Source organism: Cryptomeria japonica, chromosome 11 (assembly GCF_030272615.1).
Source record: "Cryptomeria japonica chromosome 11, Sugi_1.0, whole genome shotgun sequence".
Taxonomy (NCBI): Eukaryota; Viridiplantae; Streptophyta; class Pinopsida; order Cupressales; family Cupressaceae; genus Cryptomeria; species Cryptomeria japonica.
Genome location: NC_081415.1, coordinates 217,690,417 through 217,706,278, shown reverse-complemented (window position 1 = coordinate 217,706,278; position 15,862 = coordinate 217,690,417). Strand labels below are relative to the sequence as shown.

The window sequence follows — 15,862 nt, the reverse complement described above, 5'->3', positions numbered from 1 at the left end:
TTGGCCAACCAATTTTCATCCATGGCTGGATGAATACAAGTTACCAATGAAATCCTCTTGCTTAGCCATGTTTATATTTCTTCTTGTTGGCTTACATCTAAAAATTTCTATAATCAGCTGGCCTAGCTAATCAAAAGTTTTATCTAGGCTAATTGGGGAAATAAGAAAAGAATTCCTGCTACCTCATGAGTTAACTACATTTAGAAAAAAGATAGAGAGAGCTTGGAAATTACTGATTTTTATAGTCAAGGTATTTTTCTTTCCACTAAATGGATTGTAAGAGCCTTGGAAGGAGAAACTCCTTGGAAACATTTGGTTCATCATCATATTCAATCTACAACTATTCGATGCGCTTGGGACTTGATCAATTGGAATGACAAGCTTATTCTTGCTCCTTTTTCCCAAAACCCATAGATCTACAAATTCTTACTCTATTTGAACTACTTAGAAGATTACATCAAAAATATTATCATGGTATGATACAACTCTAAGTCGTAGCCTAAATTTTGCCGCCTCTTTCATTTGGTGCTAAATCAATAAGATAACACTCCTCTTACAAATATCAAAACCTTAAATATACAAATGTTTTAAAAAAAGATATCCAATTTTTTTGTGACTTGTGAAACCCCATCAAGTTTAACTAGAAATATTAGCAATAACTCAAATCACAATTCAATCATTTCCCACCTAACAAGTTTCGTCTTCCAAAAAAATCCAACTTGTTACTCCATAATTTTCTTAGCTATTGTCTACCCCTTTCCATAATAACTTCCTAGAAGTGGTCCAACAAGCAAAGCGTCCAATTATTCCTTCTCAAAATTGTTTATAGGCAGCTACTTCCCCAATCGCTTCAACTACTCTAGATGGAACAACCTAGACCCTCAAATTTGGATGTCCAAAGTTGGCAAGTTGGCACTTAGTCCCAACCGATGGCTTTGAAAGTCCACATTAAAATGCTTATTGGTGATCAACTTTCCTTTCTGCCCTTCTATGCTAAAAATTAAGTCTATTAAGCATATTTTCTAGCTTTGGCCCATGCCCACAACTTATGGTGCTCTCTTTTCCCTCTCTAACTTGATCTTGGAGATCTGCGTTTCTTGGATTTTTCTCCCACCACAATCTCATTACCTTGACCTTTTGACCTTCGGATTAATGCTTTGAAAGAATTTTCCCTTGCATATCATAGACTTGTAATCTATTCTCTAGGCTAATTCTAATCTTGAAATAACTCTAGTTGATCTGCAAACTCAAATCCAGTCATTTGAAGCCAAAATTCAAGATACTGACTGGAAGCCAAAATTCAAGATACTAGCTCCATTCTCTCTGTTCATTACAAGTCTCACATTTACGACCTGTGTGCTACAGATGACATTTATGGTGCAATCTATACAGACAATTTTGATCTTCGTGCTTTGGAGGATTGCTTTTAAGGTGGATCAATAGGAGAGTAATGTATTTCTATCCGTGGTTCTGGATGCTCCCTGCCATGAGAAAGTGCATGAAGTGGATTTTGTTCTTAGTAGGACTAAGAGAGAAAACTCGGGGAGGAGTGGAAGTTGTACTTCCCTACTTTGTATTGCATTGGTCTTGAATGTTGTTAGCAGGTTTGCTAATATGTACATGTGCATCTTGACAAGAATGATTACAGGGAAAGATTCGGCAGCAATAAGAGTGTTGGTCTGGTTGTTTTAGTCATCTGTTCTTTTTCTTGGGATTGTTAATGGTAGGCACCATTGGTAGGAGGTCTATATCTTCTATCTTTCACACCATGGTCCATACAAGAAACAATGCAATTAACATTGAGAGGCTAACTTCTTTGGATCCTGAAAGAATATATTCTACAACAGTGAAGGTGCTACATGCCTATTTGGTGAAAGACAACACAATCAAAGGCCATCTCTTTAGCTTGGGAATTCAGACTATTGATCAGATTGAAAGTAAAGATTATCTTTTCAGATCCAAACTTACTCTTGCTGCAAACAGAATTTTCCACTGTAAATTTTCTAAACTATCTTGCTCTTCTACAACTGTTCCTATACAATGTACATGTTGTCCATATTTTCTGTGTTAACTATACTCTATTTCCTCTTAGAAGACCCAAGTTTTTTTATAACTTCGTAGGTTTGTTCCAATTTTTGCTAGTTGTAGTCTGATCGGCTACCATGGTCTCCATTCAGAGGTTATTTTCAGTTTCTGTAGTGCATTTGAACTGATTTTGTAAAACATAACATTTATTGTACGAATGTAAACTTTAATAATAATAATAAAAAAAAAAATCTTGCATTTCACAGATCTTTGTAAAGAAATAATTAAAATTAATTAAGAATAGATCTTAGAGAAAACCGTATGGTCACTTCATCTAATTTCGATCAATAAGATATGAGAGACTAACCTGTAAAATATTAATAATAGAAGATATTGTCTAGATTTGAAACAAGAAAAATATATTCATTTCATTGGTTGATTGACTCTTTATTCAAGTTTAGGTGTGTATTGATTATGTGAATATATTCATTTCATTGGTTGATTGACTCTTTATTCAAGTTTAGGTGTGTATTGATTATGTGAAATTTCAATACTTTAATGTGAACCTTCCAATGAATATGCACGTTCCACGTTTGCTGAGTGATACAGTTTACCTAAACGATGTCATTTCAATCACATCAACTTTAATAAAAAAATTGACATTTCAGCCAAAATTGTTTTGATTACTATAAAACCCCTACCTTGACACAGATGTATTAAAAATATAATATAAAAATCAATCAAACCATATCACGAGACTGTCATTTCAATATTAATGAAGTTAACATCTCATGACACAAAAGTCGTTGCCGCACAAAGAATAATGAGCCGAAATTGTATTGATTGTTATAAAATTCCTACCTTGACACAGATGTATTAAAAAGAACCTTATCACAATATATGATATAGAGTTTGCGATAGAGATTTCCAACCTCCCCACTAGCCAAAGTGGTGGAAAATTTCACGTCTAGCATGCAAAAGATGCATACTGTTTCTTTGAAAAGATTTTCTCTCGACTTTGAATTTTGAAATCAAATTACGTCAACAAGAAGCTAAAACTAAAACATCAAACTATGTGATATTTTTACAAATCTGAATTAGATTTCCTTTCACTGATTCAAGTATTGGGTAGTCTATAACAGCTCTGATATCAAGGGAATAACTGAAACCCAACATTAGTTTTGCCTCCATCATGTCAAAGATTGAAGTCCCAGCTTCATCAGTTTGGTTTCTCTGTATTGGATGTTTGCTACAGGCAGCTCAAGTAATAGCAGTCACAAATCCCATTGAAGGCAAGTTCACTTGTTTAGTAGTATGTTGTTTAGTAGGATGTTGTTTATTGCCTATTCCTTTCTGACTCTCTGACATGTTGTGTTGTGTTGAATTAAACAGTTGCTGCAGTAAGATCACTCTCTGAGAAGTGGAGTATTGGTTCATCTGCAACATGGAACCTCACAGATCCATGCTCTGGCCTGGCCAGTTCTACTGCAAAGATAGGAAATCCTGGCATCAAGTGTGACTGCACATACAACAATGGATCCATCTGCCATGTTACACAAATGTAATTCTTGCAGTAACCTTGCTGTTTAATGAATTCTATTCTTAATTTTATAAATTATTAATTTTTATGAACCAACTGCAATTTAAAACTAGGACCTTCTATTAGTAAGATGAGGCCTTACTGGTGCCTTTGCAGTCCCAAGTGTGATGCTTATCCGAACAAAGCAAGCGTTTTCCCAACTCTTCAAGCAACATAGATCATATGTACCTAGTATTTTATTTGGAAAATCTTGGTTGAGGTTGTAAAATTAAAAAGGTGAAGATTGGGTTTTAAAATAACACTCAGCCGGTTTATTTGGTGTCTAAAACTTTGAGAAATTTTAAGAGAAAATTGTTTTTAATTCATCATATTAATCAAATCAATTGAAAAAGAAAAAGAATTTTTAATGTCTATTAGGTTAAATATTAAATAACTTATGGAACAGTCAGCCTCTACATCTTTGACTTCTCCAGTTCAGTTATTTTTCTATTCAAGATGATAATTAGCTGCCCCAATTTCTTTTACAAAGTGAGAATGAATAATTTGAAGTGTGCTCAATACTAAGCCGTTGAGGACCTTTTCTTCTCTCAGGAAGGTCTATGCATTGGATAAAACAGGAGTGCTTCCAGAAGAACTAGCTGATTTGACTTACCTCTATGATCTGTAAGTTTTAAGCTTCTTAGTTAGTAAGTATCTTCTACTTGTTTGGATAATAAAATGATATTGCCCATGTGCAAATATTAATTTGTGAAGGGATATATTAAAATATCTTAGATTAAAAAAAAATTATGTAAATTGATTATATTATCTTAGAAAAATTACCTTGTTTTTTTAATGTCACTTAAAAGAGTAATACTGTGTTTTGTTGGTAGGAACCTAAACCAGAACTATTTTAATGGTCAAATTCCTACTTTCTTGAAGAAACTCACCAACATGAAATACTTGTAAGGCTTTTCCTCTTCCTCTTCCACTAATGTTTTATATGCATTAGTTTAATGTATCAAATTAAAATTAAAATCAATTTCTATTAGTTAAATTTATTTCATTCATTCATGTCATATGTGTTAGTCCATTAAACATTTATTTATTTAATAATATAACTTTGAATTACATCTTAAGATATCTTGTGTCGCATGTAACATTAAAAATATTATTTTTTATAGGGCCCTTGGCATTAATAACTTTTCTGGAATTGTACCAAAGGAGCTTGGAAATCTTCAAAACTTGATATCATTGTAAGCACTCTCCCTGCCTTGTAGACTCGTGTATAATTCCTCACATGAAAAGTGTAACAATTATATAATTGTTATCAGTTAATCTCCCCCTCTTTCTATTTCTGTGTCTGTCATACTCTTATTTATTTGAGGAAAGTGCAAGCTACTTTGTACAAACATGTAAAAGGTAATTTTTTTTATATATATACACATAAATATGTATATGTATATATTGTGCATACATATATACATGTGTATGTATATGTATATGTATATGTATATGTGTGTATATATGTGTATATATGTGTATATGTATGTATATATATGTATATTTTGAGGAGAGTGCAAGCTATTTTGTACAAACATGTAAAAGGTAAAAAAAATTATATATACATATATAAATATGTATATGTATATATTGTACATATATACGCACTCGCGCACACACACATACACATGCATACATACATACATACATATGTATGTATGTATGTATGTATGTATGTGTATATTTATGTATATGCATATATGTATATATGTATATATACATATGTATGTTTGTATGTATATGCATATATATGTGTGTGTGTGTGTGTGTGTGTGTGTGTCTTGTTCCAACAAAATTATGACAAACAACCAACAACCCATCTTTATTATTTTATTTGTTGATCTTGCTCCTATATACTCTATAATAATAGATTCAAATCATAGAGGACTATTTAGTTCTCCTCTAAGATTCTTTATGATCAAGCTCGTGATGAAAATAAGCATATAATAGTAGACTATTATCAATAATAATTTTCTTTTTTAGGTAACTAACTTGGTTTTTTTATTAAATTAATTACCATATTGGGTAGTGTAAGTCAAATTATGGTTATGAAGGATTTTGCCTTAAACAACAAGTCCTACAAGTAGCATGTCCAATATCAAGGTAGTGGTGCTATTTTGACAAGTCCTCTATACACCAAACAAAAGCATTTTATTAAACACTACTTATGCAATGGAACCATTGCTCTCTTGACTCCTTTATACTCTATTCATTGATTATGTTGTGTGATTATAATTTTATTCTACAAGGAATATTCATGGTAGTATAAAAACTTAAAACAACAAAAAATTGTCTATATTCCAAGTTGGGGAATCCATTGCTAGTGCTATCATGATGAGTTTGTGCCTACACAAATATCTCATGTGTGTAGAATTTTCATATTAATTCTAGTCATGACCAAATTCATTGTGTCAAGTTTGGTCTTCAATGATCCTATCTTCAAGGATTTCTTTCGGAAAAAATATATTATGAAAGATTTATTATGCCTCCCTACTTCCTTATAGATAATTTGCAGCTCACTTCAATATATTCCATATATATGTGAAATTTTTCCTTAGCATAATTCAAGCCTTGGAATGGTCAAAATACATAAAAAAATTCTTTAGCAATTAGAAAATACTACAAGTTTTTACAAAAACATAGATGTAACAATATGATGAGTTACATTGCAAGTTGATTTGGATCTTACCTTAGTTAGGATTCTTTTGATCTCAAAAATATCAAATTCCTTCAAGATGAGATTAGAAATACAATTTATTTCTTCCGTGGAGTTCTATTTGTTTTTTCTTGAAATCCAAGCCTTCTTCGCATCCTACTTATATTCATACTCTCATATCCTTGTCCTTATTACCTTTTTTGCAATACCATTTCATCTTGTAAATTTTCTAATCCACAAGGTGCCAATTCTTCAAGTTTTTGTGGTACAAGGTTTTTTTTTCTTCATCTAGAGTAGAAAGATCATCTATCTAAATGAATAGTGATATACATCCTCATTAATCAATTCAAGTCTAATCTAAAATAATTATCACTCACTTGTAAACCTTAAAGGAACATGTGAATCTTTATTTCCTACGTTTTGAGTTTATCTTCAGTGCTCAAATATAGTATGTACTTGTTCCCCAAATTGCAAGTTATTATCAATCTTATGTTGATCATTATTTCTTTTATTTCTTGTACATTGCTTATGACTCCTTGGGTTTATCTTGCACTTGCAAGTGGATTTCCCTCACTTACTAAACAATGAGACCCTAAAATTTTGTAGATAGCTAAAATGTATATTAGTTATAGTTAAACATTATTTATATTGTGTAGTCATTAAGTCTAGTTATCAGTCATCAATTGATTAAAGTATTTTTTAGTAGTTTATGATGGTTGGAATTCATTGGTGACCATTGAATAGTTTAAATAATTCTCTTATAGTTAGGAAAAATATTGTATTATTGGAAGAGTTTTTCCTATCCCAATATTGTATGAAGAGAACTAATGAATTTGAAATAAGGTCTTCATGGTACCAAGGCTATTATCTTTCGTATCCTTGTCTATGTAATTCATTTATGCATGAGGCTCTTATTTACTCTATCATATATTAAGGCCATCGTTCTATGCTCTTTGTGACTATGATGTGCAATTTCTGCACTTGTTACTTAGTTTTCTTCAAAACATGAAATGTCAATGTGTGTATGGTGAAAAGTGATGATAAGCTATTGTAAGACCATAAAGATCTAACCAAAAACAATCTAGGTCCTACAATGAAACATTCACCAATACCAATAGAGATACCTAAGATTATGCAAATAAACAATAACAAAACAAGAATACCATTCACATGTCAAGTAGGGTTTCAATCTCCATTGTCTCCTATCGCCATTGATCTTGTTTGATATATTTGCTCTCGGATTTTATTTGTGCACAAGAGCTCAACAAAGAATGGATTGTGGTTGTGAAGTCGCATGATTGCTTGAAGACTTGATTACATAAGACATTTGATGATTAGATGATTAGGGTTGATAGTGAAGGAGAGTATCCTCTTATATAGAAGACACTTTAAGAAATGAAGGGATAAGATTAAGAGGTGTAAAGATAAATGGTCGGCTAGGATTAAAGGGTAGGTAGAGAAAATAATTAAATGATGAGAGGGTAGGTAAGAGAAGAATTAAGAGATGAATGACATGTGTCATGGGTAGAAAAGACTAATGAATTAATTAAATAAATAAAGATTTATTTAATTAATAGAGGAAGTGAGATCAATTAAATAAATAAAATATTTATTTAATTTAGGAAAAGAACAATTTAAATAAATAAAAGTATTTATTTAAATGAGGAAAGGCTTAGAAGAGGATTGATGAATTAATTAAATAAATAAGAATTTATTTAATTAATAGAAGACTTATGATAAAATAATTAAATAAATAAAATATTTATTTAATTAGACAAGACAATTTTAGGTGTCTACACAATGATACCATCAAGGCCTTGAATATGCATTGTTCTCTCCACATCTCATTTGATGACTACTTAGGAATTAATCTAAAGGCCATTGTCATGCAAGACTACTATGCCTCATGTTCATAGTGCTCACCATCTCTAACCTTTGTTCTTTATCCTTTGAACATTATCTAGCAATCTTGCAAGCTCACTACATTATTTTATTTCCTAAAAACCTTATTATTTCTTCATGACTATCTTTTCTTATATTTTTCTATCCTCTTAAACATCTACCTCCCTCTCTATTATATTATTTGAGAAAACTATGAACAAGTCTCTCACGCTTTTCTTTCTCAACTTTAGAATTCTATGACCTACTATCCCTATCCTTTTCTATGCTAAAAAATACCTTCTTCCATTAGCATTGTCATGTTGCATATGAATTATCATATTGACTATACCAAGTCTTCTTCATTGTTTTTGTATTTGATACCTTCTACTCAAGAAACCACTACTCACTAATCTTTAAAAAGTATAATAATAGAGATTTGTATGGTAGAAACCCTTATTGTTCTCTACCTTGTACTTTAAATAACACTTTATCCTTTACTATGAAATCTCTTCAAACTTCATTATAAAGTGTCATATGCCTTCTTCATAATGTTATAGGGGTTAACCTCTTGACTATATCATGTATCCATGCATGCCTTTTTTTTTGTCAAACCTTTATACCTTTTCCCTTTGAATTTTTGTTTCTACCTCATAGTTACTATGTGTAGGGCATTTAACCTCATTGACTAGGGTTTTCAAGAGATTTAATAGTGAACAAGATTCAACAGGCTAGGGGTTTCCATATTAACACAAGCTCTTATGGCAGTCCTTAGTCATGTCTCAACTTTTTAAATGGAGATAAAATGCATGCATTTGCTTGTGATAGTTATTCTCATTCTCATCGAGATTGCCACATTTTTAATACTATCATTTTGAGAACATTACCATAGAAACAACAACATGATAGCTTTTTCCATAAGCAAGAAAATTACAAAATGACAAGTGTGGCATTGATACACTATAAATATTTTCAAGTGTCTCTTAGTATCATTAAATTCTTATATGGTTGTGGAAGTGTTCTACATAGAGACAAAAATGAATGACCTTTGTCAACTTCATTTCATATGCATACCTTATCATAGCCATGAATGGCCAATCTGATCAAAAATATTTTTAAGGATTTGATCAACATTTTCATTCATTCGCATTTGTGACAAGCATGTTCATGCGTTAACACCTTTGTAATAGTCTTCATAATAATTGAAAGAGAAAACCACCATAGCTAGATACTAGGTAGTCAATCCTCCTTTGTTTCTTGAGATAGAGTCATACAAGGCCACACAATCCTTACTCATAGGGCCTCATAAAGGCTTGCAAACATTTCTATCCACCATGAATAGTTGCAACCTATTGTGCAAGTTTGAGGAAACCCTAGGAAGACTCAATATATCCTATCAAAACTCAATTTTCTCTCCTTCTAATGTTGTAAGCATATAGAAAAAACAAAATCAAGACATAACAAGAAGACTTTAAACACTTTTTGACAACCATAAAGTATTTGAAATTATTTGAAACCTAAAAAATTACTAGAATACTTTCCCAAAGGTTAAAAGATAACATATAGAATTGATATATGGACAAAGGGATCTTTTTACAAAATTAACCTTGGAGATTTTTTAAAAACTCTGTAATTCCTAGAACCTCAAAACATCTTTTGATGACTATTTCCACCAAATAGTGAAATAGGCTAACACCAACATAATATCTACTACCAAATTTGAGACCTAATGATCAATTATCTTTATTTACAATAATAAATGATGATTGGGGAGATGAGGCCCCTAGACCCCATAGGGGTACGATACACCCTATAGCCCACATGCTCAACCATCAACAATAACCTTTTGTGATTGCAAGGTTGAGACACAATGTTCCTAACAACTGGTGCCATCACAATTTTGACTATTTATCATGCTCACATTTTTATTTAATTCTCTCCTAATATAATTTTGTTTTCTTTCATGACTTTAATTATACCAAACACTCTTTTATCACAACTCAAAAATTGTGTCAATAAATATATGTCTACCATAAAATCTCTACTATTCACTTTATATTCTTCAAATAATCTATCAAGATATTCGATGAAGTGACATCTAGATTCCATCATTTATTATTCTCTTTATAAGAACATGGATTTCAAGGGATTTGGAATAGAATTTGGCAAATTATTTATACATAATTTTTTCCCTCAATGGTGTTCTAGTGTAACCTCAATTCAGAGGGATGATGATGTGAGTATTGAAAAAGAGTCTTATAAATAATTCATTCATTCTATCTTTCTTATCTATCAATATCCTCATGGTTTGTGAACAATTTCTCTTGATTGAGATGGATCCCAACTATGGTCTCTTGAAAGAATTAAGTTTCTTATATTCATCTATCAAAAAAAAAATCATTTTCCTCATTTTATTGAAACTATTTCTATATATTTTACTTGATCAATGAGTTTTTTTTTTTAATTTTCTTTTTTCTTTCCTTTGGTATTATATCTCTCTTTCATGCAAAGAATCAACCATTATGTTTTCCCTACATGTTTGAAAGTTTAAATCTTTTGTATCACTATAATGAACCATAGCTAAAATATCCATATAAATTGCTCAAATCTATAATAATGCAATGAAAATGAACTAAAACATTTACACAAAATACTTAGATCTAAAATACTTATATAAAATTAATAGATCTGTATACATATAAATTGGAACATATTATTTCATTCCAATAGTTCATTTAGAGTTTATAACATGTTTGGCTTCAATTGTTTAATGATACTACAGATTACAATGAGTACAAATATATTTAAAAATATATTTAGAATGATGAAATGATGAAATGCTCAAATCCACTAAGATTGAAGTGAAAATGAGACCTTTATGTGAATTTTCCTTTACCATTTTATCACATTCAAATTTAAGCCTATTAGTGACACTCATAGTCAGTCGTGGTGGTGGGTGAATTCCTTCATTCAAATAGTGAGGTTCCAAGAAAGAGCATTCCAAAAGGTTAGCTTCCAAGTAAATTCTTTCTAGAAGGATGCAATGGTTAGAGGGAGTGAAGGTTGGATTTTTGTAATATTCAGTGCATAGGAAAGAACATGTTTGAGGTTCTATAAACAACAAGGGAGTAGGAGGCCAAGGATTAAGGTTTTAGGAAGTTTGATGCTAGTGAGGAATTGGAGAATGAAAGGAACATATGATATTGTGAGAAGGTATAAAATCCTTCCCAAGGCTAGAAATGGAATCAGACATCCTCATGCTTAGTTTAAAGGACATTATTGTAAATGCAAAATAGATAGCCTTTGCGAACATAAATCCAAGAAGTTAAAACAAAAAAATAAATTACAATAATGTGAAGTTCTCATGAGCTAAACTTTTGTAATCCTTCTCTTTAAAAACTTAATTCAATCAACAACCAATAACTTCCTCTAAAGTCCCAAGATAAGAATGGATCTACATTCACAAGATAACCATGTGATTGGCATTGTCACTTGGGAATTATTTTTACATCGCTATGAAATTATTATTTTCCTACTCTAATACCATATTAAATGGTAAGCACAAAATGTGCAAATTACAACATGGTTAAAAATAATGAAACTATGAACATTTATTACAGAATTAGAATAATTTTACATGGGTTTTATGAGTTTTTTACATAAAATGACTACACCAACCAATAGGAAACTTGTCACGCGGTTAACATTACTCATTAAATTACTATTAAAGTATTACTAACATAGAGACTTTTATTCTATTCAATTATATTCTTATCGTTATTTACTAACCTGTATTCTAATATCTATGATGTAATGTCTCTAAAAAAATCCCTCTTGTAAAATGTGGGTTTCTAAAAACCACAAAAACATAAAGAGGGACAATAGTTACTATGTGTTCATCAATATAAGCTTATCAATTCAAAAATTAAAGTTTCATTTCTTGCTGATATGAATCTCCATACTTCATCAATCTCAGAGAATTTGAAAAAGTGTGATCAATTTGGGAATCCAATTTTCTTAAGAATATGAATCAAAGAGTTCATCTATATTTATCATTTCTACTTAAATATTTTGATGTAAAATATCTTTGTCAACTCACAAAACTCCCCCTTTAATTGAAAAGAAAGACACATTCATTTCCAAATTCAATATATAATAGTTGTTATAGAATGTTTGGATATCATATAAGATCTTTTTATAGATTAAACCACCCAAAATCTATTAACATTAATAAAACACAATAGAAAAATCGCAATCAAAGATCATAGAAATATAATCTGATTGTTAATTTCAATATGGATCCAATATAATTTATTTACAAGGATGCTCAAGAGTGAGCTACAAGTGTATGTGTATAGGATGCTCCACCAAGAGATGTAAATGTGTACAACAAATGTGCAATTATAGCATCACATGTGTAGTACATCTCCACCAAACAAGGAAAGTACAAGTCACATGTACAACCTACCCAAGTAGATACCTACCTAAGTAATCTTATCTTATCGTAGGTGCATATAATTTAGTAAATTAATAAACTAAATACATGAAAATAAATATATACCATTCTGATACACTATCTTCTTGATATTCTAACGTCTAGGGCTTGAATCCTTCTTGAACCATGTCTCTTTTGATTTTACAATTCTACCTCCTTAGGGAAAATGACTTATTGAATGGAAGTAGCCTAATTTCACCTATTGTCTTCACCAATATAGTGATTGGTATCAAATATAACTGATAACATCATAATCTAAACTCTAACAACCACATGCAAATCTTTGATACCAAAATGATGTGTGACTAGATTGGTTAAAAATTATTCAAATCATTAACACAAATATTAGTATTATGATTGAATTGTGTGAATATACATATAATATGTATATGTATGTGTGTGTGTGTGTATACATGCATACATACATACATATATATATATATATATATATATATATATAAATTAAGTATTAGTAATAGTTACCCTAATTTTGGGGGTTGGTTGGTTGTTTGTAAGTTTTGGTTTTTCTTTGCTTTTGTTGTCTCTTTTTTATTCTTTGGTGTTTGGATATGATTCATGATCTATCCTTCTCTTTGTACAAGGTTCTAGGCCCTATCAAAACATTGTTTACTTAATCCAAAGCATACCCACAAGAATAAATACATAAGATATAACTTGGAGAAACCTAGTGTAGGTGTGGGTATCTCCAATCTATCATCATCAATCAATGCAAATTTATAAGCTCACAAGGATATAGAAGATAAAAATCAACCCATCTTCCTTGGTATGTATCTCATTATATTTATTCTATGCTACTATATTTCTAATATGCCCTAAAATATCAAACTTTATCTCTTAGTTATTGTTCAATTCATCTTTAGGACTCTTTTACCTAAAGGATTTTGAAAGAATAATTTAAAAAAATCTGCAAACAACATACCAATCTAATAGACAATACACAAATTGGCCTATCTTTCAATACGATTGTTTTTTTTTGTTTTTTTCTTATTCAAAATAATTGTTTTGAAAAAATCTATTACTATTTTTGGAATAGATTCAATCACCATTAAATTCATCACGTGTTAATTAATATACTTCTAGTATAGCATAAAACCAACGTCTAAGCTCTATTTTCTCAAATAAAAATTTAACATAGAATTTAAAGAAAACATTTCCTAAAATATTCCACTTATTTCAATAGATGCCTTTATAATTCTTCCTTACTCTAAATTAAGTTAGGCATGATCAAATTGCATAAGGCTAATTATTGAGGGATCATAAAATCCTCTTACAATTCCTACAATAATAATAGATACAATAATGGTGAAGTAAATTAAATCATAGCTAGATTTAATCCAAATTATTTTTTTCCTTATATGAATTGCATACATTATATCCTTTATAGAAGAAATGTCATAAACTTTAAGTACATCCTGTTGAAGTTGAATAAATTATTTAAATCTATGTATGCTTCTTTTTTCACATCATTTACAAGAAATTAGATTTACAATTATATTTTTCATGATTATTTCTCAATTCAGGAGTTTTTCATCAAACAATCTTAATGGGACATTACCGCCAGAGCTTGGTAACTTGGCTAAATTGAAAAAATTGTAAGTTTGATTGATTTCTCCTTGGAATTACTTCTTTTGAAATATAACAATGATCAAACTTATGCTTCATAAAATTTGTAAATGTAAAATTATTTTAATGTTGACAATTATTCTTTTTTATTTGATGTTTGGATTTGTGTAGATATTAAAATATATCAATTTGTTTGAATATCATCAAATTATATTCTTCATTTGAAAATTTATTTTATCATTTAAGTTAAGTTTTGAAGATTTTAACTATTATAATATATCATTTTCTACAAATGTTCAACTTCATGCTATAATTTTAAAAATAAGTATAATTTTACCATTATTTTAAACATAAATATTTGAGAAAGAACTGGGGAGGAACATAGTTCAAATCACTTCATACATGATATTTAGATCATGCAGTGATCATGAAATAAAGAGAATTGTTTTTAAATAGTCTTACTAGAAGTCTACTTACAAAAGCATAATAAGTCCCATTATGTAGGGAAATGACAAGTTATCATCTAAATGCATGTACTACCATGCCAAGATAGGAGCATATTCTTCTCAATCAACTTAACCCATATAAATTGATTATCTAATATTATATGTAAATATTCTACCTCCATCTACTCTTTATAGTAACAAAATGCATTTTTTACGTAGAAACTTATTAGCAACTATGATATTATTAAATCAAGATAAAAACTAAATTTATACATTATACTTAATCAAAATAACTAATAATATTTTATATAATCAGCTAATTTTGCATAAAAAATAGACTTTTAGATAGGGAAGGAGGGTACTTGATCCTAGGATTATTGAAGTAAATTTTCTCGTCATCATACTCCCCCATGCTTAAGGTACCATAAGTCATCCTACTTGCTATTTCTTAAATTCGTCCTCTTTCTTGCTATACTCAATTTTATTTCATTATTTATCATATTTTCAATTAGGATCTATCTCCCAAGATTCATTAGTGTGTCCTCTATTATTTCTAGATGAGCAATGAAAGATTCGTCATAATAATGTGTTCAATATGTTCCTCTTTAAAAAGTAACCTTATGTATTTTACTTTCTTTTTCCTATAATAGTTCTCTTTTTCAAGAATGAACACATCCCTCAAAGGTGAAATTTTATCTTGTTCATTTCTTAGAAACATTATGATGAATTTCTAACTATAGGACTCCCTAGGTGATTAGAATGGGATGCCTCCATTAGTGGCATGGATTCTTCTTCTAAGTCACTTCAATTCAGTATTTAAAGAAGGATGGGAAAGTTATTGCACCATTTATATAATGGTTTTAGTAGTAATTTCTTATTTAGTTTCGATAGAAAGAGGGTGTTGCATAGAAACAAGGGTTGATTGGGTCAAGTATCATTTACTCATTAAAAGTGAAAAAGGTGTTTGCAAAACTCTTTTTTTATCTCCTTGTTTGTTTGTGGGTTGGATTCCCCCTCTTTCCATAAGGAAATTATTTCAAATTGTTTAGAATAAACACGACGTTTTCTTGCACAAGAATATATTCTAGAAGTTGGTCATTAGATGTTTCAACTAACTACTTAAATATAGACTATTCAAATGGTGTATTTTAAATAAAGATTTTGTTGTGTCCATGGGATCTTCTCTTATCACTAAA

General features: G+C 30.1%; 1 protein-coding gene across 6 annotated transcripts in view; it reads left to right on the top strand.

The window, feature by feature from the left end:
* The first annotated feature begins 1,018 nt into the window (after positions 1–1,018).
* Positions 1,019–15,862, top strand: part of LOC131063818 (probable LRR receptor-like serine/threonine-protein kinase At1g56130) — a 77,498-nt gene continuing 62,654 nt past the window's right edge. For 3 of the 6 annotated variants that reach the window (XM_057997770.2, XM_057997766.2, XM_057997772.2), the window contains exons 1-6: positions 2,940–3,317; positions 3,418–3,586; positions 4,157–4,228; positions 4,438–4,509; positions 4,729–4,800; positions 14,178–14,249. In XM_057997770.2, the coding sequence (XP_057853753.1) occupies positions 3,218–3,317; positions 3,418–3,586; positions 4,157–4,228; positions 4,438–4,509; positions 4,729–4,800; positions 14,178–14,249 (557 nt within the window). In that variant the 5' untranslated portion in view covers positions 2,940–3,217. Of the gene's footprint in view, positions 1,995–2,939; positions 3,318–3,417; positions 3,587–4,156; positions 4,229–4,437; positions 4,510–4,728; positions 4,801–14,177; positions 14,250–15,862 lie in introns of those variants that run through there. The other 3 variants (XM_057997769.2, XM_057997768.2, XM_057997771.2) reach the window with 3 other exon arrangements.